General features: G+C 37.5%; 2 protein-coding genes across 3 annotated transcripts; one reads left to right on the top strand and one right to left on the bottom strand.

Moving 5' to 3' along the window:
• Nucleotides 1–41: 41 nt before the first annotated feature.
• LOC142982738 (mediator of RNA polymerase II transcription subunit 25-like) lies at nt 42–13,453 on the bottom strand. 2 transcript variants are annotated; one of them, XM_076129413.1, is made up of 14 exons: nt 13,240–13,453; nt 12,167–12,325; nt 11,622–11,785; nt 10,698–10,852; nt 10,080–10,180; nt 9,458–9,731; nt 8,962–9,117; nt 8,240–8,437; nt 7,430–7,573; nt 6,867–6,972; nt 6,170–6,345; nt 5,516–5,758; nt 4,632–4,772; nt 42–1,360 (listed from the first exon to the last, which is right to left on the bottom strand). In XM_076129413.1, the coding sequence occupies exons 1-14, from the start codon at nt 13,359–13,361 to the stop codon at nt 1,268–1,270; spliced, it is 2,232 nt and encodes a 743-aa protein (XP_075985528.1). In that variant the 5' UTR covers nt 13,362–13,453; the 3' UTR covers nt 42–1,267. The 2 variants fall into 2 exon arrangements, with proteins under 2 accessions (XP_075985528.1, XP_075985529.1); XM_076129414.1 differs by lacking the exon at nt 42–1,360 and adding an exon at nt 2,985–3,139.
• A 296-nt stretch (nt 13,454–13,749) lies between these two features.
• Sac1 (phosphatidylinositol-3-phosphatase SAC1) lies at nt 13,750–27,771 on the top strand. The gene is made up of 14 exons (XM_076129120.1): nt 13,750–13,879; nt 14,588–14,682; nt 14,982–15,100; nt 15,755–15,847; nt 16,448–16,579; nt 16,919–17,027; nt 17,728–17,843; nt 18,302–18,526; nt 20,503–20,670; nt 21,188–21,397; nt 21,928–22,095; nt 22,669–22,770; nt 23,580–23,716; nt 24,183–27,771. Exons 1-14 carry the CDS (start codon nt 13,842–13,844, stop codon nt 24,268–24,270), a joined length of 1,800 nt encoding a protein of 599 aa, XP_075985235.1. The 5' UTR covers nt 13,750–13,841; the 3' UTR covers nt 24,271–27,771.
• The last annotated feature ends 197 nt before the right edge of the window (nt 27,772–27,968 follow it).

Raw genomic sequence — 27,968 nt, 5'->3', positions numbered from 1 at the left:
ACAAAAATACAATTTGTGACTATTTATAAAAGAAAACCACATTAATATAAAATTCATTTATTCCTTAATAATACTTATACAATATACAAAATGTCACACGACACATGCTACGTCAGTCAACAATTCTAAATGGAATACAATGGAAGGTAGTGGGTTCAAACCTGTACAGGGATTTGTTATTGAGACTAAATGGAGAAATATCTATAAGAAGACGTTTGTACAAAATACGGAGATTAAATAATATCAAAATAGGTAAAATTATTATGTTATCGGAGGAACGAGATTATATTTCAGTTATTCGGTAATTCGATTTCGAAAAATAATTGGAAATGTAGGGTATAAATAAATAATGAGCCACGTAGGGTATTATCAATATTAAAGATATCCTAGTTCACAGAAAGTAAACATGCTTTGTTTAAATATTAACATACATATTACATTCAAAGTTTATCGGAAATCAATAAAAAAAATATTTATTAATTTATACAAATCGTTATATCTGTTTTTTTCATACATTTTTATAAAATTGTAATTCGTATAACTGCTGTTTGACATATAAAAATCTGCCAGTAAATGAAATATTACGATTCTACCAATAAAATAACTTTAGACAATAATAAACCAGTTGTCATAGTAACCAAATATAATGGTTGTAATATTTTAATAATTTCTACAAAATAATGTTAGATATTTATTTTTATCTAAAGGTATGTTATTGGGTAAGGTTTTGTGAGGTAACTAAGCCGGAGTAAGCGGAAATAACCAAACCAGTAATATTGGAATTCGATGGAATGAATCGATTTTTTTTTCTTCCAGAAAAGAAAACAAAATAAATAAAAAGAACAATGTTATAATACTAACTAGGGGAAGTTGTATCGCATTCAAATCTGAAAGGAATATTATTTAAAATAAACAGTTATTTTCCAGTCATATCTACCTAGATAAAATTGTTACACATTTTCAGATTCATAACTTTTGAAACTTTCGCCTGGCTAGTTTTTTATATATTAGGATACAGGAAATAACTAGTATTTAAGATATAACAGGCTCACACTGCCTCTGACTATGTTTAGTCTAAACTACGTCGAAACGTCTGCCAATTGTAAGGTAGAATGCGTGTTCACATTAATTCCCGTATCCTATTATACAACAAACATTATCAGTTTTTTTATGCTATTCCAACAATACAAAACATTTTTTTTGCTATCAAACTTAACCATATTATTTCATGTTACAAATATAGTATATCAAAATATTCGTCTGTCTGTTATATGAAGTCATTATAATTGCTGACGTCGTCAAACTGTTGGGGCTGCGACGTAGGCCGAGGCGCTCCGCCCCCCGCCCTGTACTGCGGCTGCTACACAACACAAATATGCATATATTAATAAATTATAAATATGTTTTTTTAATGACAACACCCGCATTAAGAATTGATCTTGTATCGCGGTACTTATACAAATGTACAAACAAACGGACTAAGTACAACCAGACCCAAAACGACTATTTGTTGATCGCATAATTATTTGTTTCATGTGGGGATCGAACCCACGACCTCTCGATGCACTGGTTGCGTAGTGACCTTAACCACTGCGCCACGGAGGTCAAATTGAGCATATACATACTTATTTACTGTTGAAATGAACCCTGTAAGATTTTTTGGTATTTATGTGAAATGAGTTAGGAAAAGCATGATGTATGAAGAATCCTATATGAATGAAAATTAAATTAGTAAGAGTTTAACGCTGTATTTAAAATTATCTTTGTATAGTATAAAAGCCCGGCTTCGCTTGTTCCAGATAAGTTTCAAATAGCTTACAAGTTGGTATTCTGACGATTGTTTTCTAATATCTATTATTAGTTTACTTAACAGATAGGTTATCTAACCGAACCGGCTTTCAGCTCTTAAAATAATAAATTGTTCTTTGTTTCAATACAGGATTCTTCATAACTACTCTATGATTTGAGAATTAATAATGAAATTATTTACAAAAGATGAGGTTTTAAAATAGAGACAAGCTTTAAAAACATGCAGTTAGGCGCTCGATAAATTATGAAGTAAAGTATTAAAAGAATTTAAGAAAATTAAGAGGCTAAAGTACTATAAGAATTTAAGAAAATAAAGCACAAAGAAAAAGTAATTAAACAGTCGAGCGCCTAAATGTAGCCCTATGAAATGATGATTGGCAAATGGTAGTTAAAATACGAAGTCAACAGTTTAGATACAATTTAATAAAAATTAAATAAAATGATTTGACTTTTAACGAATCTAACCCACGACCTCCCGACGCAATGGTAGCGGTGTGGCAACCTTAACCACTGAGCCATGGAGGCAGTCAAAATTATTTAACTCTAAAGTAAGGCCAACCAGACGAGATAAAGAGTGTAAACAAAGTTTCAAGGGTTCAGAACATTTTTATTTCAATAAATTATAATAAAGTTCGAATTTTAAACGAAAAATCAAGTATATACGAACAAGAAAAATATGTGTCACTTCGAAAGCAATCTAAAAAGGAATTAACTTGTTCTCAAAATGGCGGACCAAATGTTGACAACTACAGTACTGACTGCTTGCGTGTACCACGAAACACAACATCTGTCGTCGCCATTACTTCGCGTACGAGTGATAAGGACAGAGATAATAATCGCTCGCTATCGCAATGTAACTTAGTAACGGTCCGCTTGTTTACGTTTTTTATCTCGTTTGGTTGGCCTTGCAGTCAATCTGGGTAACTTTGAATCATTTGGGTAACATTGACAGTGGGTATATGAACTAGTTTCCATTAATTTTCCATATGAAACCAACACAATAATTGATAAAAGTTTGCAAAACTAAAATAAACTTTTATCAATTGTGTTGGTTTCAGATTCTAGATTGACCTTACTTTATTTGACGTATTTTTATTATTTTTCTAAGCCAATCATCAGAGCATGGAGAAGTGTAATTAGTATAAAGTGTATAAGCATTACTTAGCGTGCAAGTGTACGTGCATGTGGCGAGCGTGTGACGTCACATATGCGGGCGTGTGACGTCACATGTGGCGAGCGTGTGACGTCACATGTGCGGGCGTGTGACGTCACATGTGGCGAGCGTGTGACGTCACATGTGCGGGCGCGGGCCGCGGGGCGCCTGCTGTTGCTACAACATACAGCCGGGTCAGACCGCTTGTGTAGGGCCGGTTGAGCAAAGTTGCGTAGAATTTGACAAACTACTACTACTACTACTACTAATCGTATGGTTAGTGGTCAACCTAGTGTCAAAGTTGTTCAAGCCGCCCGAAAGGCCTTTGACGTGGCTTAACGACTGTTATCTTAATTGACAACAATCGGGACCGACTTTTTACGTGCCCTCCGAAGCACGGAAACGCCCAGTTCAAATACCACTATGCGGTCACCCATCTATGGAATGACCGCGCCAAGGTTTGCTTAACTCACAGATCGTTTACCGACCGGTGAGCGCAACACTCTAATACTTCATTGTTGAAAAGAATGTCGTGTTGAAACCTTGCATGTTTAAAATTTGTTTAATACATTTATTGTGGGCATGCAAAGTCTCTAACCCACACTTGGAAAGCGTGGTGGACTCCAGGCTTAACCTTTCCTCGTTTGGGAGGAGACTCTTGACCAACAGTGGGACAGAAATTGGTTAAAAATTAATTTTGCAATCTCAAACTCAGTAATTTGGAATGGTTCTAAAAATATGACTTAACATAAAAGCAAAAGTTATGAAATTGGGCAAGGATTACATTATCAAAAACTACATGGGTCCTTCCTTTTTAGGCTGAAAGTCGCGGGTATAAATTAGTTTTATACAGTTTAGTGTAACTACGCAAAATTGCTCAACCTACAGGCTACAATGATCAAGTGAACAGTATCGTATTAGTTCGTTCACTCGTTGTTAAAAGCTGGAATAGTATAAAAAAGGTTATGAAATTATTAAGACATCAGTGAAATTATGAGTCAAGCACAGTTACTAATGGTGGGTGTCAATATACTATCTTTAGTAAGAGTGGAGCATGCCGGTGGTTTAAAATCCGACAAAAAAAGGTGTATTTTTTTTTTCAAAAATATGGACCTTTTTCAAGAGTGCGTTGGTTTAACGGTGTCTTACTAAAGATAGGTTATTGAAACATAAGTGCTAATGATGTTCTATTTTCATGAATAAATGTAATTTTATGCAAGTAAATACTAAAAGATCTAAATCTATTATTAATATAGAATTTTCGCATTAGTATAAGATAAAGATAAAGACATATTAAAGAAGATTTCTAAATTAAAATAATATTAACTAGGTATATTTAATTTATCATTAAAAAGAAATTGCACACAAACATTTGTTATTTGAAGTACAGATGAAATCTATTAATTTGTGAGAATCGAACTCAAGCTCCCTTACTGTAACTTTTCACTTTGATAAGGATGTGATCAAAATGACGAGATTTTAGCTACAATAACAGTACTGATATCTAATTAACGCATTTCCTGTGATATCTGGAAACAGCATTGCATATTTCTTTTCTCGCGCCTTTTCGCGAATATCTCAAAACATTGTTTTTGAAGATAACGGCATTATAGTTAGAGGACGGCAGAACATCACGTTATATCCAGTTTCATCCCAGCACAAGTCCTACCTGTTGCAGCAGATGCCTGAGGCCAGGGTTGGAGGGCAGGATGTTCCGCGGGTGCATGATGCGCGGCGCGTGGGCTGCTCCTCCTGAAGCCCGGAGCTGCTGCTGCAACTGCTGCTGAAGTTGATGCTTGCGTTGTTGCTCCTGGACACGTCATAACAAGTCAATTACATTCAAGAACCTGTCCTACTGCTGGACATATCGCTGTTTTAAAACAAAAGGGCCACAAATCAATAAATCCAGCGATATACTCCCGTTGTGAAACAGGTAATTTGAGTCCACTACGCTGATCAAGAATATGTTAAAAACTTTGAATTCTTTTAACATCCGTTTAGAGATCTTCTAAGGATGCTTGGGAGTTTCACCCGGTTTCCTTAAATATTACAGAAACCTTGAACCCACTAGGCTGACCAAGAATGGTTTGAGGATGTTAAATTCCTTCAAGAACCGTGTAAAGTACTCTCAAAAAAGCTTGAGAATTTCACTCGACTTCCTGAAAAATTTGGTTCGGCAATTTTATCGAACAACAAAACCGAGTCGATTCACTTGTTCAGCTTGTGTCGATCGCGTTGATCTACACACACATTCAGTTTTGCTGTCCAGCTAGGCCAATTAATGTCGAACCAAATATGTTTGTAGCAATAACAGCCTAACATAGAAAAATTAGCCTGCTACAACATTATACTTCGTTCTTCTTCTTCTTATCGTATGGTTAGTGGTCAACCTAGTGTCAAAGTTGTTCAAGCCGCCCGGAGGCCTTTGACATGGCTTAACGACTTTTTACGTGCCCTCCGAAGCACGGAGACTCTCAATTCAAATGGTAGATAAAGGTTGCTTAACCCACAGATCGTTTGATAATTCTTCGTTAGATTTGCTATAGTACTCACCTCCAGCTGTTTGTAGTGTTGCTCCTGTTGCTGGGCGGCGTGCAAGTGGCTCATGATGTCCATCTGCGACTTGAACTGCGCCTCCTGCTGGTGAGCTGCCTCCAGGGTCTGCTGCAGGTGCTGGATCTTCTCCAGGTTCTGTTGCCGAGCTGCCTCCAGCCCGTCCAGCTGGGTGACGGGGCGAGGACCCTTGCCGCCCACCTGCTGCACTTGACCGCCCATGGAGCCGCCTATCATCATTCCCTGCAAGAATTGACGATAGAAATAAATGTAGAATGTTTTTATAAGTGTAGTATTTAGATGATCATCAATTGCTGTGCGTGAAGGTCGTGGATTTGATTTTCAAACGGAATGTTATATAACACTGACCGCGGTCGGATAAGGCCTGAGCCGAAATGTCAAGAAAACAAAGTAAAAAGTATTGACACCCGTGCAGTCACTGCGAGAAAATAAACCTTTGCATCTCATTCAAGCACATTTCATTCTTGGAAAAATAAAAGAAAATATAATAGCTTTTATAGAAAAAAGAACAAGCCAACATTTAACTAAAAAAATATTTTTTAATTGCTTCCTTAAAATATTTAATTCACTACAATCATAATTCACTCCTTGGCGGCCATTAGAATACTAAATACAAAAAGTCATATGTATTACCTGTGGGTGTTGCTGCATCTGGCCCTGCACCATGGCCTGGCTGGGCCCGGGCCCCGCCAGCTGCGCCACGCCGGCCACGCTGGCCACGCCGCCCACGGCGCCGGGCTGCAGGCCGCCGCTCATGCCCGCGCCCATGCCGCCCGACGACATGCCCGCCGTCGACATGGCACCCGTACCTGAGGTAAAAATATACATTATATAGTTTTTGGAACGAAAGGGGACTTTTGCCTAACAGTGGCATAATCAATATAATATGAAACTCTTCCGTTACTGACTGACTACTGGACAACGCACAGCCGAAACTACTGAGCGAAGAAAGCTGTAATTTGGTATAAAGATTCCTAAGAAAATGTAAAGGAGCACTGAGAGAGATTCTATGGAAATTCCACCCCGTAGTGGATGAAATCCCACACGGGCAAAACCGCAGACGAAAAGCTAGTGGCTACTAAATTAACACTCAATAATATAAATCTGAAGAGTTTTCTGTTTGAAACGGACTAATCTCAAGAACTAGGTACTATTACGAGTGGAAAAAATGAATTGACTTTATTTATTGAGGCAGGCTCATCCTTTGACTAATAGGAGTGGAGCAGCAATAAGAAATGTTGTTAAAACAAGAAAAATAACGTCCATGCGACGCAGTACACAAGTAAATTGAAGACATGTAACAGTGAATGTTTAATAACTCGGTGCTCACCGGCCATGGTGTTGGTGGGCATGTTGGGCGCCATGCCGCCCGCGGCGCTCACGGCGGCCGGCAACTGCTTGCTGATTATCTGACTTATCTTCTGTTGCTGAATCACCTGTAACACACACACGTGTATAAATAAATACTATTTACACTGGTAAAACTTCTTTCACACGATCGCTAAAAAGTGCTCGAAATGACACTGTCGCATTTTCAAATGGTATCAATGAAAATAATAAAATGATTCTAATGTATTCAAGCCTTTAATTTTCAATCTCGATTAAGCATCCGTTACATTATAATATTATGTGTACACTGTACAAGTCGCGACAGTTTAAAATCGTTAATAATAAAATGGCTACTACATATAAACCTCTAAGGTTTCTCTTACCGGTAAACAACCGCTAAATGGTACCCCACATTAAGCGGTTGTTTATTTATACAATAGCGTTTAAGCTCATATAATCATAATATTTTGTTTTTAATAAATAAATTACTGCTAACCAGAGCTTTTTAAATAGGTATTTTCATACAAAAAAAGTAGGACTGAAATAGCGTTATAGATGTTTTACCTTTCTCAGTCTATCGACGAAAGTGGCTTGGTTGTTGGGTATGAAGCCGAGGTAGGCCTTCTTGTCGGGCGTGTACAGCAGGATCAGCACCTTGATGTCACACTGAGGAGGAGACGGCATCGGGGAGAAGTGCACGCAACCCGCCTGGGAAACAGCGACACATTTTTACGTCGAAATTTCTATCAAGTTAAGTTTTTTTGACGTTTTAGTATAGAATATGGCAGAAGATATAGGAAATATGGCATAAACGCCAAGTTTTAGCAAGGCATGTGGTTACCGGACAATCAAAAAACGGTCTAAAATATTGATTTGATGACGTATACGAAAACCGCCTTAGGACTGGCAAGAATTTTTTAACAATAAAAATGAGTAATGTTAAATTAATCATTAAATAAATAACTTAACTTTATTTGTAATTGAATTACGCGATGGACACAATGTTGAACGAGGGAATGAGACATTTGTCTTTCCAGAATAAAATAGGTTTAAAAATCACTCCTCTTCGTCATTCCTCCAAAATTATTATTTGTCAACATAAGTATGAGATACAGATGTATACTAATATTATAAAGCTGAAGAGTTTGTTTGTTTGTTTGATCTCAGGAACTTATTTGAAAAAATATTTCAGTGTTAATTGGCCTATTTATCGAGGAAGGCTATAGGCTATATATCATCACGCTACGACCAATAGGAGCAGAGTTCCAACAAAAAATGTTACAAAAACGGGGAAAATTCTGTCCCATTCTCTCTTATGTGTCGGAAGCGAAGTTGCGCGAGTTATAAATATAATAGTATATGGTGTGTACGTACAAATCCGTTGACCATAACTTTAGTGAGCGCGTCGAGCGCCTCGCTGGGCTGCAGGTGGAACAGCACGGACTTGGAGTCCTTGAGGTACTGGCCGCCGATGTTGCTGATGAGCTGCTTGGGCATCAGCTGCATCAGCAGCTTGTTGGGCCACGTGTCCACCTTCAGCTCCGGCTCGATGTCCTTCGTGCTCGCTGAAACCTATGTAATCAATTTAACCCATTAATGTCCACTGATGGGCAAGGGTCTCCTCCCGTAATGAGGGAGGGGTTAGGCCTTGAGTCTACCACGCTGGCCAAGTGCGGGTTGGGGACTTATACCACAAATAAAAAATATATTAGGTCGGGGAAATGGTCTTTTCGCATTATGGTATGTATGAACTTGTAATAAAATCTTTTCTCTACACCTACTGTACTGTACTGTACCTCACGAGCTCACTGAAAGAAACCTAATGAACGGTGTACTCATTTGTGATTCTTGAAGCCAAGGAGATTTTATTACAAGTTCATACATACTATACTGCGAAAAGACTTTTTCCTCGACCTAATATATTCAAACTGAATACTTTTATATCAGGTTACAAAACTCACTGACAATACTTAACCTAAGAATAGATATTTAAGATCAAATCACACCCTGTTTTCTGTCTACGCCAATGTGAGTCATGTGTGTCCGTATAAATGCGTGCAAGTGTACGTATACGTACGTGCATGTAGTGTTGTTACCTGACAAGGGAGATGCTTGGTGGTCTTCTGCTGGTCGCCGGGGGTCTTGCCCTTCTCCATCCACTCGATGACCCCGCTCCAGATGTAGGAGCGCTGCAGGCCCGCCGACGTGCCCGCGCCCACCATGCCCTGCATGCGGGGGTGACCCACGGGGGCCTGGGGCCACAACACAACTTATTCTCAAATAGGTACTTGTAAACATACATTTTAAAGTCTCGCGATGCATGTTTAGAATAGAATACGGGAATTAACACGAACATGCATTTTATCTTAAAATGCCTAACGTTTCCGTAACATTGCCGAAAGCAAACGTTAGGCATTTTAAGGCAAAGGCATTTTAAGTTCGTTGATCAGAATGAATTGGTGTTCGGGTCCAAGCAAAAGTTTAAAAAAAGGATCGAATGCATTGTTTCTTTAATGGTGCAACTCTAAAGCATCTTTTAAATCTGTGATCTCCTTTTTTATCGGCTACCTGAATGCAATAATGTGAAGTTACCTGTGTGGCGTGCGTGGGTGGTGGGGGCGGGTAGGAGGGCTGCGCCAGCTGCGTGAGCAGCGCCGAGTTGTTGGCGTACAGCGGCGCGCGGGGCGGGGCCAGCCAGTTGGCGCCGCGCCCACACGCGCCGCCCGCCGCCACGCCCACCGCGCCCACGCTGCCCACGCCGCCCACGCCGCCCACGCCGGCCACGGGGCCCACGGGCGCCGCGGCTACACCCGGACGAGGGAAGTTCGTGGTGCCGGGCCGAGTGGGGGTCGTGCCGCGACCTTGCCTGGGTACATACAAATATAAATTTACAAAATCCTGAAATTAATTTGTTTACAATAAAACATCTAATGTTTAAAAAGAAACTTAGTTATTTATTTACGCACCAGGGCAGCCTTTTGTACTTAAGGACGTCAACACAACAACAACAACAAAACCGCTACGTCATCCGAAATTAAACAGTGACACTAACCCACCTATTTAAAACCCGTCGCGGAAGGCTTTTTGAGTAGCTGCTTTGGCCTAGCACATGGCTTATTTCATTAAGAAAGTCGTATCCAGGTTTATACCACAGTTATCAGCAATTGGTTATATTATTACAATACTTTGAACTATAATGTATTCAAGTTCTTACCCATACACATCGGTCTGTATGTCAGGCACGGGCGGTGGCGCGGGGCTCGGGGGACGCTCCTTCAGACTGTAGCCTCGCAGTAATACTAGATGTCTAGGGTCCTGCACCATATAAGACAATCATAACATACATTATATTTTATTAAGTACTAACTTTTACATTTGTACATCTTGTAAAAGTGATTAATATAAATGCCATCTAGAAAACAAATGTATTTAGAACCGTCGTGTGAATGAGTAAGGTTTATTACGTACACGCAGTGTCCGTGCTTCGAACACGTGCAAGAAACGCGTACGCTCAATGTGGGAGGGCCCTAGAGTACTGACTTTTAAATACTACGGGCTCTTTACTGTATGAATTTTGACGTTTTTGGAGTCTTGAGTTGTCTCTGAACCGCCTATATCCTACAGATATCATAAATGCCAAAGTTGTTGAGGATGGAAGTATGTTTGTTACTCTTTTACGAAAAAACTACTGGACGGATTTTAATGGTTTTGGTTTAATGGTTTAATTTGGTACAGAGGTAGTTTATAACCTAAATTTATACATAGGATACTTTTTAACACGGCAATACTTTTTAAAGCCAACGAAATCTTGGTCTGCAGTAGTATGTGTTACCTTGGCGTAGTTCCTCTGCTGCGCCTGGTGCAGCTCGCCGCCCGCGAGCTCGTACAGCGCGTGCAGCGCGGGCAGGCGCCGCGCCGCCGCCACCGACACGTGCGCGCCGCGCTCCGCCAGCAGCCGCGCCGCGCCCTCCACCGTGGCCGGCGCGCCTGCCGTACAACACAATACATCTGTGACACTCGGGCCCTAGTACAACTCCTTGGGGTACACCTCAAATAATAATAATGTCCTTGCCATTATCCGGCTACAGCGCTCAGTTTCATTGAAACTAGCCAACAGTGCAGGACTATGTTTATAGTGTCTAAGTATGTACTTAATACACAGGCACACTCTAGTATATGACCTCCTGAGCAGCAGTCGACCGCTACGATACACGCCTTAAATACAATCTTCTTTCTTTTTTCTTATGGTATGGTTAGTGGTCAACCTAGCATCAAAGTTGTTCAAGCCGCCCGAAGGCCGGGCCCGACTTTTAACGTGCCCTCCGAAGCACGGAGACGCCCAGTTCAAATATCACTATGCGGTCACCCATCTATGAAGTGACCGCGCCAAGGGTTACTTAACCCACAGATCGTTTACCGACCGGTCAGCGCAACTGGCTATGGGCGCCTATATAAATAATACAATTAAATACCTGTGACGGGAGCTATAGATAAGTATATTTAACTGTTGCTTCGTGGTCCTCCACTACAATTGATCCTCTCTTACTGCTCCACTACAGTTCCTAAGGAATCTTCATGCCAAATTATATCTTCTACGCTAAGTAGTTTCCACTGCGCGTTGTCCATCAGTCAGTCAGTCAGTAATGGAAGACTTTTAAAATATTGACTAACTAGAATCTAACTCAATCAAAACCGAGCTCGATCCTTACGGAAGAAAGGCACTTAATCTTCTAATCTTACTATTACAAGAACTCACCAGTCGGCACCAGTCCACCGGCGTAAGCAGAATACGGCGGTGAACAGCACAGTAATAACACATGTATCGGTATGTCTGTACGTCCGAGCTCGTCGAAGCATGCTAGCGCCGCTGTTAGTGCTTCTGTGACGCAAGCACGACTCTCTGCGTGGCCTCCTACATATCTGTGGAAGTTGATAATTAATTACCCTATTTAAAATGATTGGTGAAATAGGTATTAAAATTCGCCGTGGGATATTGCTGAAAAAGTCCCCAATCGGCACTTAGCTGGGGTTGTGGACTGCAAGCCTAATCCCTCCATTGATCGGAGGCCCTAGCCGTGATTCTCATCGGTAAAAAAAATATGTATTTATTTTCATTATACATACATCATATTCTGAAAATGTCCAATTTGTGCATGCATTTTTAATCTTAGCACTTACAATATAGAGACTATAGTTATAATATGACTGCATAATCTTTTTCCAGAAAATTATCTTTGAGAACAGGTTTTTGAAAGTATCTTTTGTGTATTTTTTTAAGAACCAAAATTAATGCAAACTTACTGTATTTTATCTACAGTCTCAACAACAGTTTGTGGGCAGGTGAAGGGTCCGAATGTAGACACGGGCACTCCGGGGTGACAGTCAGCCGAGCGGTATGTGACGATGCCGTACACTGAGCCACTGCCCCCACCCTCTTCTAGGGCTCCTCCATGGAAGTATCTGGAAAGAAGAGTCATTATTTATTGCATTCATTTAAAACTTAGTTTATCATTGGCTTTATTTCCGTGCATACTTTGTGTCATATGAATTGTTATACATTAATTATCAAAAAGGATTGTATTGCAATCAGACTCTTATGAGAAATTAAATAGAATTGTACAAACTAAATTTAAATTTATAAGTCTTGTAGTATGAAAGCATTAATCATACAGTATTTTTAATTAAAGTATGTATTTTTGAAAATGTTATCGGAGTCAACTTTAGGGATTTTTGTTCATAAATTGACATATTAATTAGTTTAAAAGTAGTGAAATTTTTTGTAGGTCAAATTGATATGACTATTGCAATAAAAAACCTTAACACACATAAGAGATATCAACCTCCTACAATTATTTTAGTAATTTTCCTGTACTATCAATGTAACAGCAGTTGACTCACTGTATGTCAGGGGTATTACCAAGTGACAGATAATCAAGATGTAATAAGGCAAATATAAAAATAAAATTTAAACATATTATAACATAGGTGTATTATGCGGATGAAAGACCCAACAACTGCCAAAAATGCGGTCACGGTTGTCACTCCCGCATAAGCCTTTAGAGCCACAATAAACGATGTTCCTTCAATACAAATATTCTTCTATTTGACGCTACCTGAATCATCTACAACAGATGGACACAGGCTAATGATGATATTATGCAGATACTACCGGTACTTATTAGGTACATAGCAGAAAGTCTAGTCAGTAAATACAAACGGGACACCATTCTTGGGCCGACTCAAGCTACCTACATTACAAATCATAATATTTTATATTCTTCAACTTGTGTTTAGTAAGGCTAATTACGTAATGTTGCTACTATCCTGAGTTAAGGCGACAGTGAATACGAATACCGAAATTAAACTATACTTACTCTAAAGTAGGTATAATGTAGTTAGTTTTTAATTCTCCTATGTATGCGCCATTTGCAGCTGTAGCTTCTATAACGAATATCACTTCGGCCTGCACCGGCGAGTCTGGAGCGTTTACCACCATGTTAGTGCACTTAATTAACTAATATCATAATATAAATATAAAAATTCTGTAATAACATTGGAACAACACAAGCAGTTTGAGTTTTGGTTGGTTTGACATTAATGACAAACAGAGAAACCTGAAGTCATTTGATCCGTTCGGAAAATAGAACTGTATTATTTTCAGTTATCAGAAACAGAGAGGAGATAATATGCACTTTTATAAATAAATAAGGGTTAACTATAGGTCGTATTCAGTTTCTGTTACTAGCAAAATAAAGAACTGCTACTATATAAATTACTATTTAGTTTGTGAAATTAAAAAAATACTTGTTTCTGAACGACTTTGGTATAATTAGTCGATTCTGCAAATCAATAATGAATTAATAATGACATTGTCCATTTATACACATCACTAGTGTCATGTCATACATGTCAACTTTACGTAGACTGTGAATGTATGGTGAAAAATTAAATATTTTACGCCGATAAATAGTCGAAAATGGCAGATATACAGCTAATTCACGATGATATTAAATTGTAAGTATTACATCTTCATTATAAGTTTGTGTTTGATACGGTGAATTAGTGTGTATGACCTGATAGAATCTTCAACTTTGGTTCACCTTGTTTTCGTGTTTTATCAGAAGCCGTAGAAAATTACAAGCAATAAATTGCTTAATTGGTGTTCAAGATACCTAAAAAACCTTGTCGCATGAGATCTTTAATTGCATAAGGTCTTTTACACTGTTTTAAATCATAAAATTAACGGCAGTCGGTCCATCGTTCACGACATGATAATTATTAGTTTTACTCATATTTATAAAAAGACAATATTATGATTACGTCACGGTGAAGTTTGCCGATGACTTTGCACAGCAGTTTTATAATTAGCGCCATAATTATGTGTTCCACCATCAAGTAAAAGTTTAATGCAATCATAGCTTAAGATAAGCTATGATTGCATTAAACTTTTACTTGTAAAGAAAATAAATCATAAGAATGATGTGGAACACTCTTTTCGGTTTAAGTAAGTAGAACCAAATTGCTATAGGTTCTTGTCTAACTATATTGACCTGTTTTGTTCAATATCATTTAAGATAGTTGTAGGCAGAGACCAAATAATAAGAGCTTTTACTCCTATGGGAAAAAGGTGTGATATATTATGTATGTATTGTTAAAGATGTTGTTGTATATAATTGTACTGTATTGCAGATCCTGCTACATAACAAATTTATTTATTTCCAGATACACAACTTCAGATAAGTTCTATCTGGAGCCTACAATCAACCCCACAGAGATTATGGTCATTGACCGAGTCACAGGGGAGGCTTCAGTTAAAGGTAAACATACTATCACATTATATGTTTTTTATAATGTACATTAAACATTTTTGATATAAAGCTTGGGGTAGATTTTTACCTTGCCTAAGAATCAAACACCACCACCACCAGTAATATACCAATTAAAAAATTATTCATTCAAGAAATGAGCTAAACCACCATTTAATTGTATTGTATTTGTGATTTTAACTTCCTTAAAAATTAATATTTCACACTCCTCTGCATAGACCCTTGGGTATAACAGGTGTTAGGTTATAACATACATAAGTTATGTTCAAAATTTATATTGTTTCTTGCAGAATTTGGTACAGTGAAGATTCCGATCCCAGCGAACGCTTACAGACCAGTGTGTGGCTTCCTCGGCACCATCAAGCTTATATCTGGATTATACTTAGTTGTAGCTAAATATAGGATATTGGTGAGTAAAGTACAGGTTTTACTACAAAAAAGCATTATTATTGATATATTGATTTTATGTTTAGGTGTTGTGAATCTCTCCAGTTTGGTTAAAATAAATTTGCAAATCCGATTCATTGAGTTTTAAAATAAATCATATAAGGTGGGGTCTTTTTGCATTAAACAGTCATCTTGGGTAACTTTGAATCATTTGGGTAACATTGAACGTGGGAATTTGAACTAGTTTCGATTATTTTTTCATATAAAACCAACACAATTGTTATAATATAAGATTTATTTTAGTTTTGCAAACTTTTATCAATTGTGTTGGTTTCATATGAAAAAATAATTGAAACTGGTTCAAATTCCCACTTATATAATAAAATCTCTGGCTTCAAGAATCACAAATGAGTACACGGTTCATTAGGCTTCTTTCAATGAGCTTTTTTGTGTAGAGAAAAGATTTTATTATAAGTTCATATTAACTATAATGCAAAAAGACTTTTTCTCTCACCTAATATATCATATTGTAAAGCAGTTCTACTACTGTTTTGTCTAGACATACTAATAGGATTTATAATTAATTCATTTCAGTTGACTGATTAATAATTGGTTTATTTAAAATTACAAAAGATTTGTGTATCATAACAAATTGTAAGTGTTCTATTAATTTCAGATTGGCAAGCTAAATGGTCATGATATCTACCAGTTGGCGGGCACAGATATAATACCATATGCACGGTCCACAACACATCTCACTAGCAAACAAGTAAGTATTAATATTATAACATTATCACTATCACGAAAAACTATTTACGTATATTTATTTTAATATACAAAAATGTGACTGTATGAGTGAATGATTGTAAGGGCTAGTTTCACAGCTAAGTAAATGTCAGATATGCTAATGGCTAGATAAAGTGTAAGCTAATATATAAATGAAATTGAGTAAATTTGATCTGATAAGATATCATATTTCTCGGGAACAATGAAACCAGAATTATGTCATGCAATTCTTTGTTATGTCCTGCATTATACCCTGCAAAATGTTTTTTATCTATACTTACTAATATTATAAAGCTGAAAAGTTTGTTTGTTTGAACAAGCTAATCTCAGGAACTACTGGTCCGATTTGAAAAATTCTTTCATTGTTAGATAGCCCATTTATTGAGGAAGGCTATAGGCTAGACCAATAGGAGCAGAGTACCAGTAAAAAATATTACTAAAACGGGGAATATTATGACCCATTCTCTCTTGATGAAGTTGCGAGGGTCAGCTAGTCAACTCATATGATGTCACTAGTTTGGAAAAAATATGTAACAAGTAATAAAATTATATTTTTAATAATGTTATGTATTGTGTATATTAGATAGAAGACAACGCGACATACGAGCGCATGGTCCGCGCGGCGCTGGACACGCCCGGCATCTACTTCTCGTACGGCTACGACCTCACGCACTCGCTGCAGAGACTGCACTCCGTCACACCCGACTTCCACAAGGTAACCACCATTTGTTTTACCTATCAGTGCAATGGAAGGGTTAAGTATGTGTTTATTTTGTCTGATCTGACTAATGATGAATCTCAAGTAATAGTTCATGCTCTGATTTTGCTTTTTATTCTTATTTATTTTTTGTTTTTTTCGGAACATCGTTTTTTTTTCTTTATTTGCTTTGATTTGCAAGACAATTCTTGCATTAAGAATTGCTCTTGTGTCGCGGGGACTGTTACAAATATACAAACAATGGACACAAAGTACAACCAGACCCGAATATTTTTTTTGTAGATCGCACAAATAATTGTTCCGTGTGGGATAAACAAATAATTTGTGTTTTTGCAGATGTCTCTAGCGAACCGCGCAGATGCTCGCTTCCTATGGAACGGGTTCCTACTGAGAGACTACACGCAACAAGAGTTCGCCAGGTTCACACTACCGCTTATACAAGGATGTATCCTTTTTACAATTAAAAATGAACTAATTATAGATAAAAATAAAGTAAAAGAGAGTAAAATTCACATTTCTTTTGTGAATTTCTATAATTAATTTCCTGCTTGAAACGTAATGTTGAGAAAGATAGTCGTGTCGCCAACATCATAACACGTACGTACTCGCCCATGCACGTGCACGTACCTACGTGAGTTATACCCGCTTTAAACATGTTCATTGATCTTTAGAATTTCCTGTGTTCAAATCATTAACTACATAAAATTCAATAAAAAGTAGCTAAACAGTTCTATGTAACTATACCTTTTCGCACAAATTTACGCCCTTTTCTTTGTTCAAACCGCGAGTAAGTAGTTTAAAAAACTTTAATTACACAACATTTTCCAAGTTATAAATATGTCATAAATACTATATTATCTATACTAATATTATAAAGCTGAAGAGTTTGTTTGTTTGTTTGAACGCGCTAATCTCAAAAACGACTGGTCCGATTTGAAAAATTATTTCACTGTTAGATAGCCTATTTATCGAGGAAGGCTATAGGCTATATATCATCACGGTACGACCAATAGGAGCCGAGTACCAGTGAAAAATGTTACAAAAACGGGGAAAATTTTTAATGCTTATGTAACGCAAGCGAAGTTGCGCGGGTCAGCTAGTATTAATTATTTTTCGTACGATAATGTTCCTTGACTCATGTGCAGTCGTATCGATAAACAACGTGACGGTCAACGGTCACCAGTTAACGTGGTCGCTGGTGTCCCGGCGCTGCGTCGACAGAGCCGGCACCAGGCTCTTCATGCGAGGAGTCGATGCACAGGTCTGTATCAACTACATCATCATCATCATATTCATCATCATCATCATTATCATTATCATCATCATCATCATCCACATTTTTTCTCTAATCAGTGACGGGTATAAGTCCCCCTTCCGTTAATGACAGTAATTTCTTTTACGTGTCACTCTTGTTCTATTTCATAAACTTAACTGTCTCTATAAAAATAACTGTCTAATCATAATTATAGTTATTTTAGTTGCTTAACAGTTTTAATGAACTTTAGTAATAGACATTGTTCTCTGATTTAAAGAGTAGAGTGGTTTTCAATTTTTAACATACAATTATAACATCAAAACAAATTATTATATTAATAATGAATACATTAAATGTCGATATCAGTACTTTACTGGCAGTAAAGTATTTTTTTCTGAAATATTCGCAAAACTTAACCATGCTTCTTAATTTGTTTATATTAATTCATATTATTTTCTCTCCAGGGCAACGTAGCAAACTTCGTGGAAACAGAACAGATAATAGAGCGCGGCGGTGAGAAGTCTTCATTCGTGCAGACCCGGGGTTCGATCCCGTTGTTCTGGACACAGTACCCGGACATCAAGTACAAACCCGCGGTGAACATGTCGCATGAGGACCATGTGGCCGCTTATACTAAACACTTGAGGGATCAGCAGCAGAGATATGGGAATCAGGTGTTGATTAATTTGGTGAGTATGACATTAAAACTACTAGAAATTGGGTAGTTGCCTGGGTTAACGAAAAATTTATTAAACTCGTACTCGTAAAAGGTTCTTCTAAAATGCCCAGAGTAGCTTATAGCTTTTTTCGTAAATAATATTGAAATTGTATTTATTAGACACTCATTTGATACTAAAGAAAATGTGACATAGTGTCGTCAATACGTCGTCTTTCTATACTAATACAGCCTTGCTCATAAGTATTAGGCACCCTATAATTTTGAGTCTTATGAATAATTTGGTTAAAAAATGAAACTAATTTGGTAATAAATATTCATTTATCAATAAATAATTATAAAATATACTAATATTTTGTCTGTCTGCCCTTTGCTTTGATCACTGCAGCAATCCTGTTAGGCAGGCTTCGTACAAGCTTCTTGCATGCATCTGCAGTGATGGCATCCTACTCTTCCATTAAAGCGTTTTTTAACGCCGATTTTGACGTTATGGTGTGCTCACGTATCTTGCGCTTTAATATACCCCAAAGTTGCTCAATGGGGTTGAGATCTGGAGACTGTGCCGGCCAATCTAGTAAGTCAATGTTGTTCTCTCGGAACCAACGCATTGTGACTACCGATTTGTGACAGGGAGCATTATCCTGCTGGAATTTGACACCGTCTAAGTTTGTGTCGCCAAAAATGCGCGTCATAGAAGGCATCAACGCGCTTTCCAGTACATTTATGTACTTTTGGCTGTTCATGCGACCTTCGCAAACGAACATTTCGCCCACTCCATCGGCAGACATGCAGCCCCAGATCATAATGCTCCCGCCTCCGTGTTTGACGGTAGGTACCACACAACGTGGGTGGTATTCTTCACCGACACGCCGTCTCACAAAAACTACACCAGGCGTCCCAAAAATCTGAAAAATTACCGAAATAAACTTGATTTAAAATTTGTCATATTTTTTCTAAAATTAAACTGTTGAAAGCGAAATGGTTGTTGATATTTAACATTAATGATATAAAACTTACCTCAAAGTTAGATTCATCGGACCACACAACATTGGACCAATCTTCCTCAGTTAAATGTTGGTGTCTCAGAGCCCATTCTAAGCGGCTCTTTATGTTGCTGGCGGAGAGCAATGGCTTTTTCCTCGCTTTGCAGCCTTTTAAACCAGCTTTCGCAAGTCTTCTTCTTACTGTTGGAGCACTAATTGATCTTCCAATAGTCTCTGAAAGATCTGCAGCGAGCTCAGAAGAAGTTTTTTTGCGATTTCTGAGGGAATTACGAATAAGTAATCGGTCTTGTCGCGCTGTTGTCTTATAGTTTCTACCTGTTCTCGGTTTGTCCGCGTGAGAACCAGTCTCGGCAACCCTTTTGATAGCAGTTTGCACTGCACAGCGAGAACACTTCACCATTCTGGAAATCTCTATCTGAGACTTGCCTTGTTCATGTAGAGTTTGAATTTTTATCCGATTTTCCACACTCACTTGAGTTAATTTAGGCATTTCGTAAAATAAACTGTATCTAATTTACAAATAAGTCGCAAATAATAGCCTCTTGACACTACGAGTAATGAAAGAAGACTGATTCAAAAAATAAAATTATTTGAAAAAATGACATAATTAACAAAATGTTGACCAGATGTTTTATGACACCTTAGAATTCGCAATCCTTTGTTTAAAATTTCCTATTGATAACGCCGCCTAGCATATTGATAAAAGGATTCGTCAATTTTTAAATACTGAATGAGTTGCACGTGTTTTATGGGGGTGCCTAATACTTATGAGCAAGGCTGTATGTGTCTTTTAGATTACATAATGCTGCCGTTAATAGCAAGGAGCCTAGGGGACTCCCCTCACCCTTACCCTCTTCTTAAAAACTATCTAGGTTCTCAACTCTCAATCGATACAGCCCTCAACCTCCATTTTAAATATGAAAGCCCAAATATAAACACATGAATACTCTCGCAACACACATTTAATTAATATCTTTGTCCGTAGATCGACCAGCGCGGTAAAGAAGAAGCGCTGGAGCGAGGCTACCGCGCGGCCGTGGCGGCGGCGGCGCTGCCCGGCGTGCGCTACGAGCCCTTCGACTTCCACACGGAGTGTCGCGGCATGCGCTACTACCGGCTCACTGTGCTCACTGACAGGATCGCACATGAACAGGTGTGTTGTGTCTTCTTTTTACCGTATGGTTACTGGTCAATTAACCTAGTGTTAAAGTTGTTCAAGCCGCCGAAAGGCCTTTGACGTGGATTAACGACTGTTATCTTAGTAGACAACAACCGGTACGTACTCTTTACGTGCCCTCCGAAGCACGGAGCAGCTAAGTTCAAATACTATTATGTCACCCATCTATAGAATGACCGCGCCCACGGTTGCTTAACCCACAGATCGTTTACAGACCGATAAACATTTTTATAAGTTATTCTTTTTTATACACAGCATAATGTCGAGTCTATCAATGTTTAGTAAAGTTATGACCTTAACTACTTCTATCAGACTACTATAAAACTTGTTTGGTCGGTAGAGCAATCAAGTCACATTTATAAACATATTTTATTCAGTGATTTATATTTTAATCAATAATCATATCCTGTCTTGTCGAACAATATTCTAAATGGATTCGTTTGCCATTAGTCAGATATTATTCAATTCTAAATAAACACATTGCAATAAACAGAAAGAGTTCGGCTACTTCCTGTCGCGCGGCGGCACGGTCTTGCTCCGTCAGAGCGGCGTGTTCCGCACCAACTGCGTGGACTGCCTGGACCGCACCAACGTCGTGCAGTCGCTGCTGGCGCGACTGCAGCTCGACGCCGCGCTGCGGTTGCTCGTCATCACCAACAACGACGACGAGAAACATCCGCACCTTGATAAACTGTTTAATCATGTAAGTGGTTTTTTTATTGAAATGGAAAATAAATTGGATCTGAATAGGAGGTGGACTGCAAAAGTCTAATTTTTTACATTGAATAATGTACAGTATCCAGTACACAATATGGTTAATATTGTGATTTGTAAATTCAGTCTTAGTAACTTATACTCGTAATAGCAATTTGTATCTGATATATTTGAAGTACCTATGTACCTGACAATATATTGTTTTTTATTGTTCTAAATTCACTTGACCTTACAGCTGGTGCGTTACACGCTTTGAGAGCTTAGTTTTACATAAACGCGATCGATAGGTTTATAACATTTGATATTCCGATTAACCCGCTCAAAGGTCTGAGCCAATTATAAAGCTCAACGCGTTACATTTCTCCCCCACGTTAACTTGAAAATAACTCGCAATAGGCGATCTGTTTGCATTCAGCATCAATAAATTTGTGACCAAGGCAAAAAAAATACTTATATTTTTTGTTCTTTAAACCTTATTATCTCCACAAATGTGTTTTACTATTGTTATGATGTGTGTAGGTGTGGGCGGACCACGCGGACATGATCTCGACGCAGTACTCGGGCACGGGCGCGCTCAAGACTGACTTCACGCGCACCGGCAAGCGCACGCACTTCGGACTGCTCAGGGACGGGATCAACTCGCTCACTAGATACTATAAGAACAACTTCAGCGATGGATTCAGACAGGTACGACATAAAATAGCAATCTCTGTCTTCTATTTATATAGATATCTATTGAAATGTTTATTTAAAATCCATTTTGTTAGGCCTTTCGTACACAAACCTATTATCCTACTAATATTATAAATACGAAAGTTTGTGAGAATGTATGTATGGATGTTTGTTGCTCTTTCACACAAATACTACTGAACCGATTACGATAAAATTTGGTATATAGCTATTTGAAGACCCAAAATAACACATAGGCTACTTTTAATCCCGGAGTTCCCGAGGGATCGGGATTTACACGGGAAGGGTTTCCACGCGGACTAAGTCACGGGCGGCCTCTAGTGTTGTATAAATCTTCGATACGCGACGATTTCATGCTAATAATTTAACATGACATGTTTATTGTATAAGTTTTCTTTTAAAGCATTTAGATAAATGGCGAGTTTAATGTCTCATATATATATATATATATATATATATATATATATCATCACATTAAACTCGAAAAATAACCGATGTAAACTGCTCTTACTCTTATTATTATAATCTTTAACACCATAACATTAAATAACTTGTATTTTCTATGTGTAGGATTCCATCGACTTGTTGCTCGGCAAGTACGTAGTATCTGACGGAGAAGGCAACACCACGCCTTGCCCGCTACGCAGGGATAGAGACTGGAAGTATATCACTGTGAGTACCAATATACCTCTGTATAATAGACTGGTAATAACTTAGGCTTATTTAATATATACTTAAACTAATTTTAGAGTGTTAAATGTGTCTTAAAACTGGTATGATGTTGATATTAGTGTTTTAATACGGATTATAGTTGATGGGTGTTCAATAAGAATGTATGGGGGTGTTCCAAAACTATCAAAATTATTTATCATATATTGAGTCTCTGGATCTGACTGCCTCTTTGACGCGGTCGGTATCGCCGACTGCTGATTATGAAGTCTGATTTCTGGGTAGGGCAAAGCGCTATTTTCTAGTTTAAATTACAATATGGGACTAACATTGTTTTTAGACTCATGGCCAAGTGCACAGTAATGGGTTAAAAAAACTTTATTATGAGGAAATGCGGGTATATTTCATACACCCTAGTACAGCAGGCTTGGTGTATTTCACGCCTGGGTGTATCAGGGTTATTTAGTAAGTATGTATGTGATCGTTACGTTACAATATAAGGCCTAACCTCTCCTTCAAATCAAGAGGAGACAGCCCATCGATTAAACAGTAACAGGTAAAAAAACATTATAAATGGCAAAATACGGGTATATTTCATACACCCTGGTACAACAGGCTTGGTCACCCCAAGGACCTACCCGTTTTGACGGGTAGCGCAATGATCGCCACTGTAAGAGGCCCATAAGCCTGAAACAGTTTACCCACCGCCCAAAGAGGCAGTGTGAGCCAAACCACCAGGTAACAGGGTTGGTGTATTTAATACACTTATGCCTGGGTTAGTAAGTAGTATATGTGACGGCACGTCCCCGCAGTTCCCGTCCGTGCTGCTGGTGGCGGTGTCCATGTTCTGCTGCAGCGCGGCGCTGCCGCAGCGCTACAGCAGCGAGGTGCTGCTCTACCTCATGTTCTGGGGCGCCGCCGTCACCGCCACGCTCACCTTCATCTTCAGGTAAATACTCATCTAGAATGATTCCCTTCCGTTATTTTAACTTATGCTGAAAGTTAACTTGACTGCCTGAGTGAGTGACAGCTCTATTTAATAAATATTATTGGAACTAAACTTAAATTGTTTTTTTATTTTTTATATTGAACGGTATAAAGCAACTTTTTACTAGAGCCAAATCAATAACAGCATTTTACGAATATCGAAATTTACAACAAGAGTAGTATCAGTTTATTGATAAAATAACGTTATTATGAACAGCTAACGGCTGTTTAAAAGCAAAAGAAAGTACTAAATAAAAAAAAGAAAATGTTTTCAATATAAGTACTCCTTTAAATCAGTATTTTTCTTGTTTTATGGTATAAACAGTAACAAAAGCCTAAAAGAATACTGCTCACGATATACTAATATAATACATTCAATTTGTATTATTTACAAAATTACGATACAAAACTTGCTTTTATCATTCCAGACACGGCAAGGAGTTCGTGGACTGGCCGCGGCTGGACGCCGGGGGGCTCGCCGCCGCGCGGGCCCTGCCGCCGCCGCAGTCCTTATGATCCCCGACCTGCCGCTCGTAATCGTCGTCTGATCTACTACCTGATCAACTACCTGATCAACTCATTGATCAACTCACTGGTCATACATCTACACCCGCGTTATAGTGAGCGAGTTTTGCTCAGTTAGTTGCTTGCCGAGCTAGTGTGTTGTAGTTAAATATATTTATTTATTTATGTAATTTCTCGGCACTTTATAAAACGTTCTTCCATGCATTAGATGATTGATTAATATGCCCTTAATTAATGTAAACATTTTAGGCATGCAAGGTTTCATCACGATGTTTTCTTTCTCCGTTAGAGCAAGTAATAATTTTAGCCTCGGGTTCGAACCAGCGATCACTTGTGAGGTGCAGTATCACTGGTCTTTTTATTTGAACTCTTCAATTAGGTAATTAGAATTTAAATAACACATACCGCCCGAATTGAGAAGTCTCCTCCTTTTTGAAGTCGCGTAAAAACTACTTGTATGCGAGGCAATTTAAATTATTATTATATATAAAACAACGATTATTTTAACGAATAGCATAATTTCCATGCCTTCCTTTAATGTAGTAAATACTTGAATAAAATAATATTTCTGTCCTTAAACATAATAATTATAATTAAAATTATTTGTAAATATTTAACAAAAAAAAACATATTTAGAGATGTCAGCTGATCTGTTACTAGGGCAGTTTACAAGTCGCAGACATGATTGGCTTAAAATAAAAATCTCGCCTACATTAAGTCGGCAACATGAGTCGGCGGGTCGGCGAGTTGGCGACATTGTTGTCTACACTTCTCTAGTTAAACTATCTGGAACTTATCTGTAAGTTATAAAACTGATTCTAAATTGTAGCAAAATGTACTATTAAGGTAGGAATACACTAGCTCGGCAACGATCACTTTAAACAATTCATTCTAATATATAGTCGGAAGTCTACCACAGTTTAAATTGTACCTTATTGTCTTATATATAGAGTCCTTCGTTATATATCAAATGTCCTGTTGTACAAATATTGATACATATTAGACAATCAATGAATTGTGGGTTCGATTACGAATTGATGTTTGATCAGGAAAATGTATTTTAAATTACATGAACTTTGCTGAAATACAAGAATTCATCCTCTATAGTCCTTTAGGGGTCGTTTTTCGAAAAATAAGTATAGTCTGAGCTAAATAACTTTGTATCTCTGAATATAGCCGCAAGTAGCACACTATATACACACATATAGTAATTTTGCGCAATATTTCAGTCTGGTCCCGATTTTGCAACTATCTTCATTGCTAATTTCATCAAAATCGGTTCAGCAGTTTTACCATAAAACAAACTCGATTTTTCTGATCAAACATTGTTCGTATAAAACCCTAGTATATTCGTTAGACCAAAACTTGATGCTCTATTCGCTTAGTGTGGTATATAAATATATATTCATTTACATATATTTAGCATTCCATTGGTGAAAGGTAAGGGACTTTTGACGGGACAAACATGTCAAAAAAAGCTTTAGAAAAAGAGGTAAGACTGGTTGTCAGACTTTCAAGCTTCTGACCACTGTTAACGACTGTCAAAGATCTTTGAAAATGTCAGTCGGGACCCACAGTATAACGCGCCTCCCGAACACGGAGGAACTCGATATGTATAAGATGGTCATCCATCCACAGAACGACCTCGGCAAGCGTAGGTTAACCTCAGAGATCAATCCGCGCAGCTGTTGTTAACTAAACCCCGCTTTTACCCTATGAATTCTAAAAACATAGTGAAGAGCTCCCCAAGAAACGGTAAATTTCTTGTCAATATTAGATTCTGAGGTAATGTTGTTCCGTCAATCAGTCCCGCGCCTAAGGCACCGCGCACACGTTCGAACAAAAGCTCTAGTAACCGTGTGCGCGGGTAGTTAGCTTATATTTATTAGTGGTTTGTTGCTGTGGTCCAAACATTAGTTCCTGGTGATGGAATTGACAGTGCGAGCGTGTGAGTGTTGGTTTTTAATTTGTTTATATAAAGTATTTATATTTATTTATTTATTTAAAGTACTTATACGGAAAAACCCGCCGACATTGGCTTGATGTCGGCGGTTTCATTATTTGCGTGATATTTTTATTATTGCGTGTTCGTTTAACGTATACGTGTCAATGTGTATACGTTCTTTATCTTTGTGTTAATTTCTATTTTCGGGGGTTTAACATTTCATACAGGTTTTATAATCACTGGATGAATGTTGGTTCGTTTATCAAAACATAAAAAAGTGATCTTATTAAAGTTTTAGTTAAATTAAACTACTGAAGTGTTCAGAATGCATAGATTTATATTATTATTATTAAATGGTATATTTTTAAGAACCAATCAGTAGTAATATTTTATTGGAAAAATTACAGTTTTGATAGTGACAATGTTTCAATAATGTTAAAGTAATTGTTCAAATATATTATTTATTTTTAGACGACCAAATAAAAAAACGGTACAATTTTTTTGTTATGTGTTCTACCTATTAAATTATGTTTTGTCTATAATTTATCTTAAAAACCAACTCTCACATCGCTATTCAGTTTCCGTAACGAAAGCAAACGACGACACGAGACGGCTGTTCTATTACTTTGATATAACACTGCGATTATAAATATTTTGCATTTAATATACGTTTTATTTATTATAACTAACCCATTATTGTCTCGTTGGGTTATAGGTCAGTTTGTAATGGGAAGGTTATCTTCCAAATGTCCATGTATTTCGTTCTTTCTTCTTATATACCTAATAGGTCGGGGAAAAAGTCTTTTCGCATTACAGTATGTATGAACTTGTAATGAAATCTTTTCTCTATATAAAAATGCTCGATATTAAGTTACCTCACGAGCTCACTGAAAGAAACCTAATGAACCGTGTACTCATTTGTGATTCTTGAAGCCAAAGAGATTTTATTATAAGTTCATACATACTATAATGCGAAAAGACTTTTTCCCCTAACTAATATTTTAATCCTTCCCATGCTGGTCAAATATTCGTTTTGGGTTAAATTTTGTACCTTTATTACTAAGTCCTTATTTATTCTGATGAAAGAACTTGTGTTTGGCTGCGTAAGTGAATTTAAGTTTTATTAAATGAAAAGTAACTTATGAAAATAAAAGCAGCTATCGAAAAATAGGAAAACCTTTAAATTGAAGCCATGATAAATGTTGCTACCTTAATATATTTAACTTGTGTTTGTCTATTATAGATAATAGTATAGAGTTTGTTTTAATATATTCATATGTATACGTTAAGTGCGTGCGTATACGTGCACGTTGCGTCGTATTTAGTATGTTGTAAAATATGCGGACACATTCTCTGTCCTTTTCTATTCCTTCCAGAATGATAGAGATAGTAGTAGAGTATTATTTAAATAAAATATTTAATATCGCAGTGTTATTTCAAATGGTGTGTTTATTATAATTATTGTTATATTTTGTCTCTTGTGTAATTTATTAATTTTAATCTTGTAATTTTTATGAAGAAGATATTTCAATAAACAATGAATCGAATTTGTTTTTTTTATTAACCACCTCAATACTTTACTTGAAACCTTGTTTAAGAATACATGTATTAAATAATTAAATACTAGCAATTTAACGCGAACAAATTATGTAGTTAAACGTTCCGCAGAAATCGCTTTATATATTACCGCATCAAAATTCGCAAACGAGAGACGAGACGCGGAGACTTTATATTATAATATTAT

The sequence above is a fragment of the Anticarsia gemmatalis genome, chromosome 22 (assembly GCF_050436995.1).
Source record: "Anticarsia gemmatalis isolate Benzon Research Colony breed Stoneville strain chromosome 22, ilAntGemm2 primary, whole genome shotgun sequence".
Classification (NCBI taxonomy): Eukaryota; Metazoa; Arthropoda; class Insecta; order Lepidoptera; family Erebidae; genus Anticarsia; species Anticarsia gemmatalis.
Note: the sequence above shows the minus strand (reverse complement) of the source record. Positions and strands in the feature narration are given on the sequence as shown.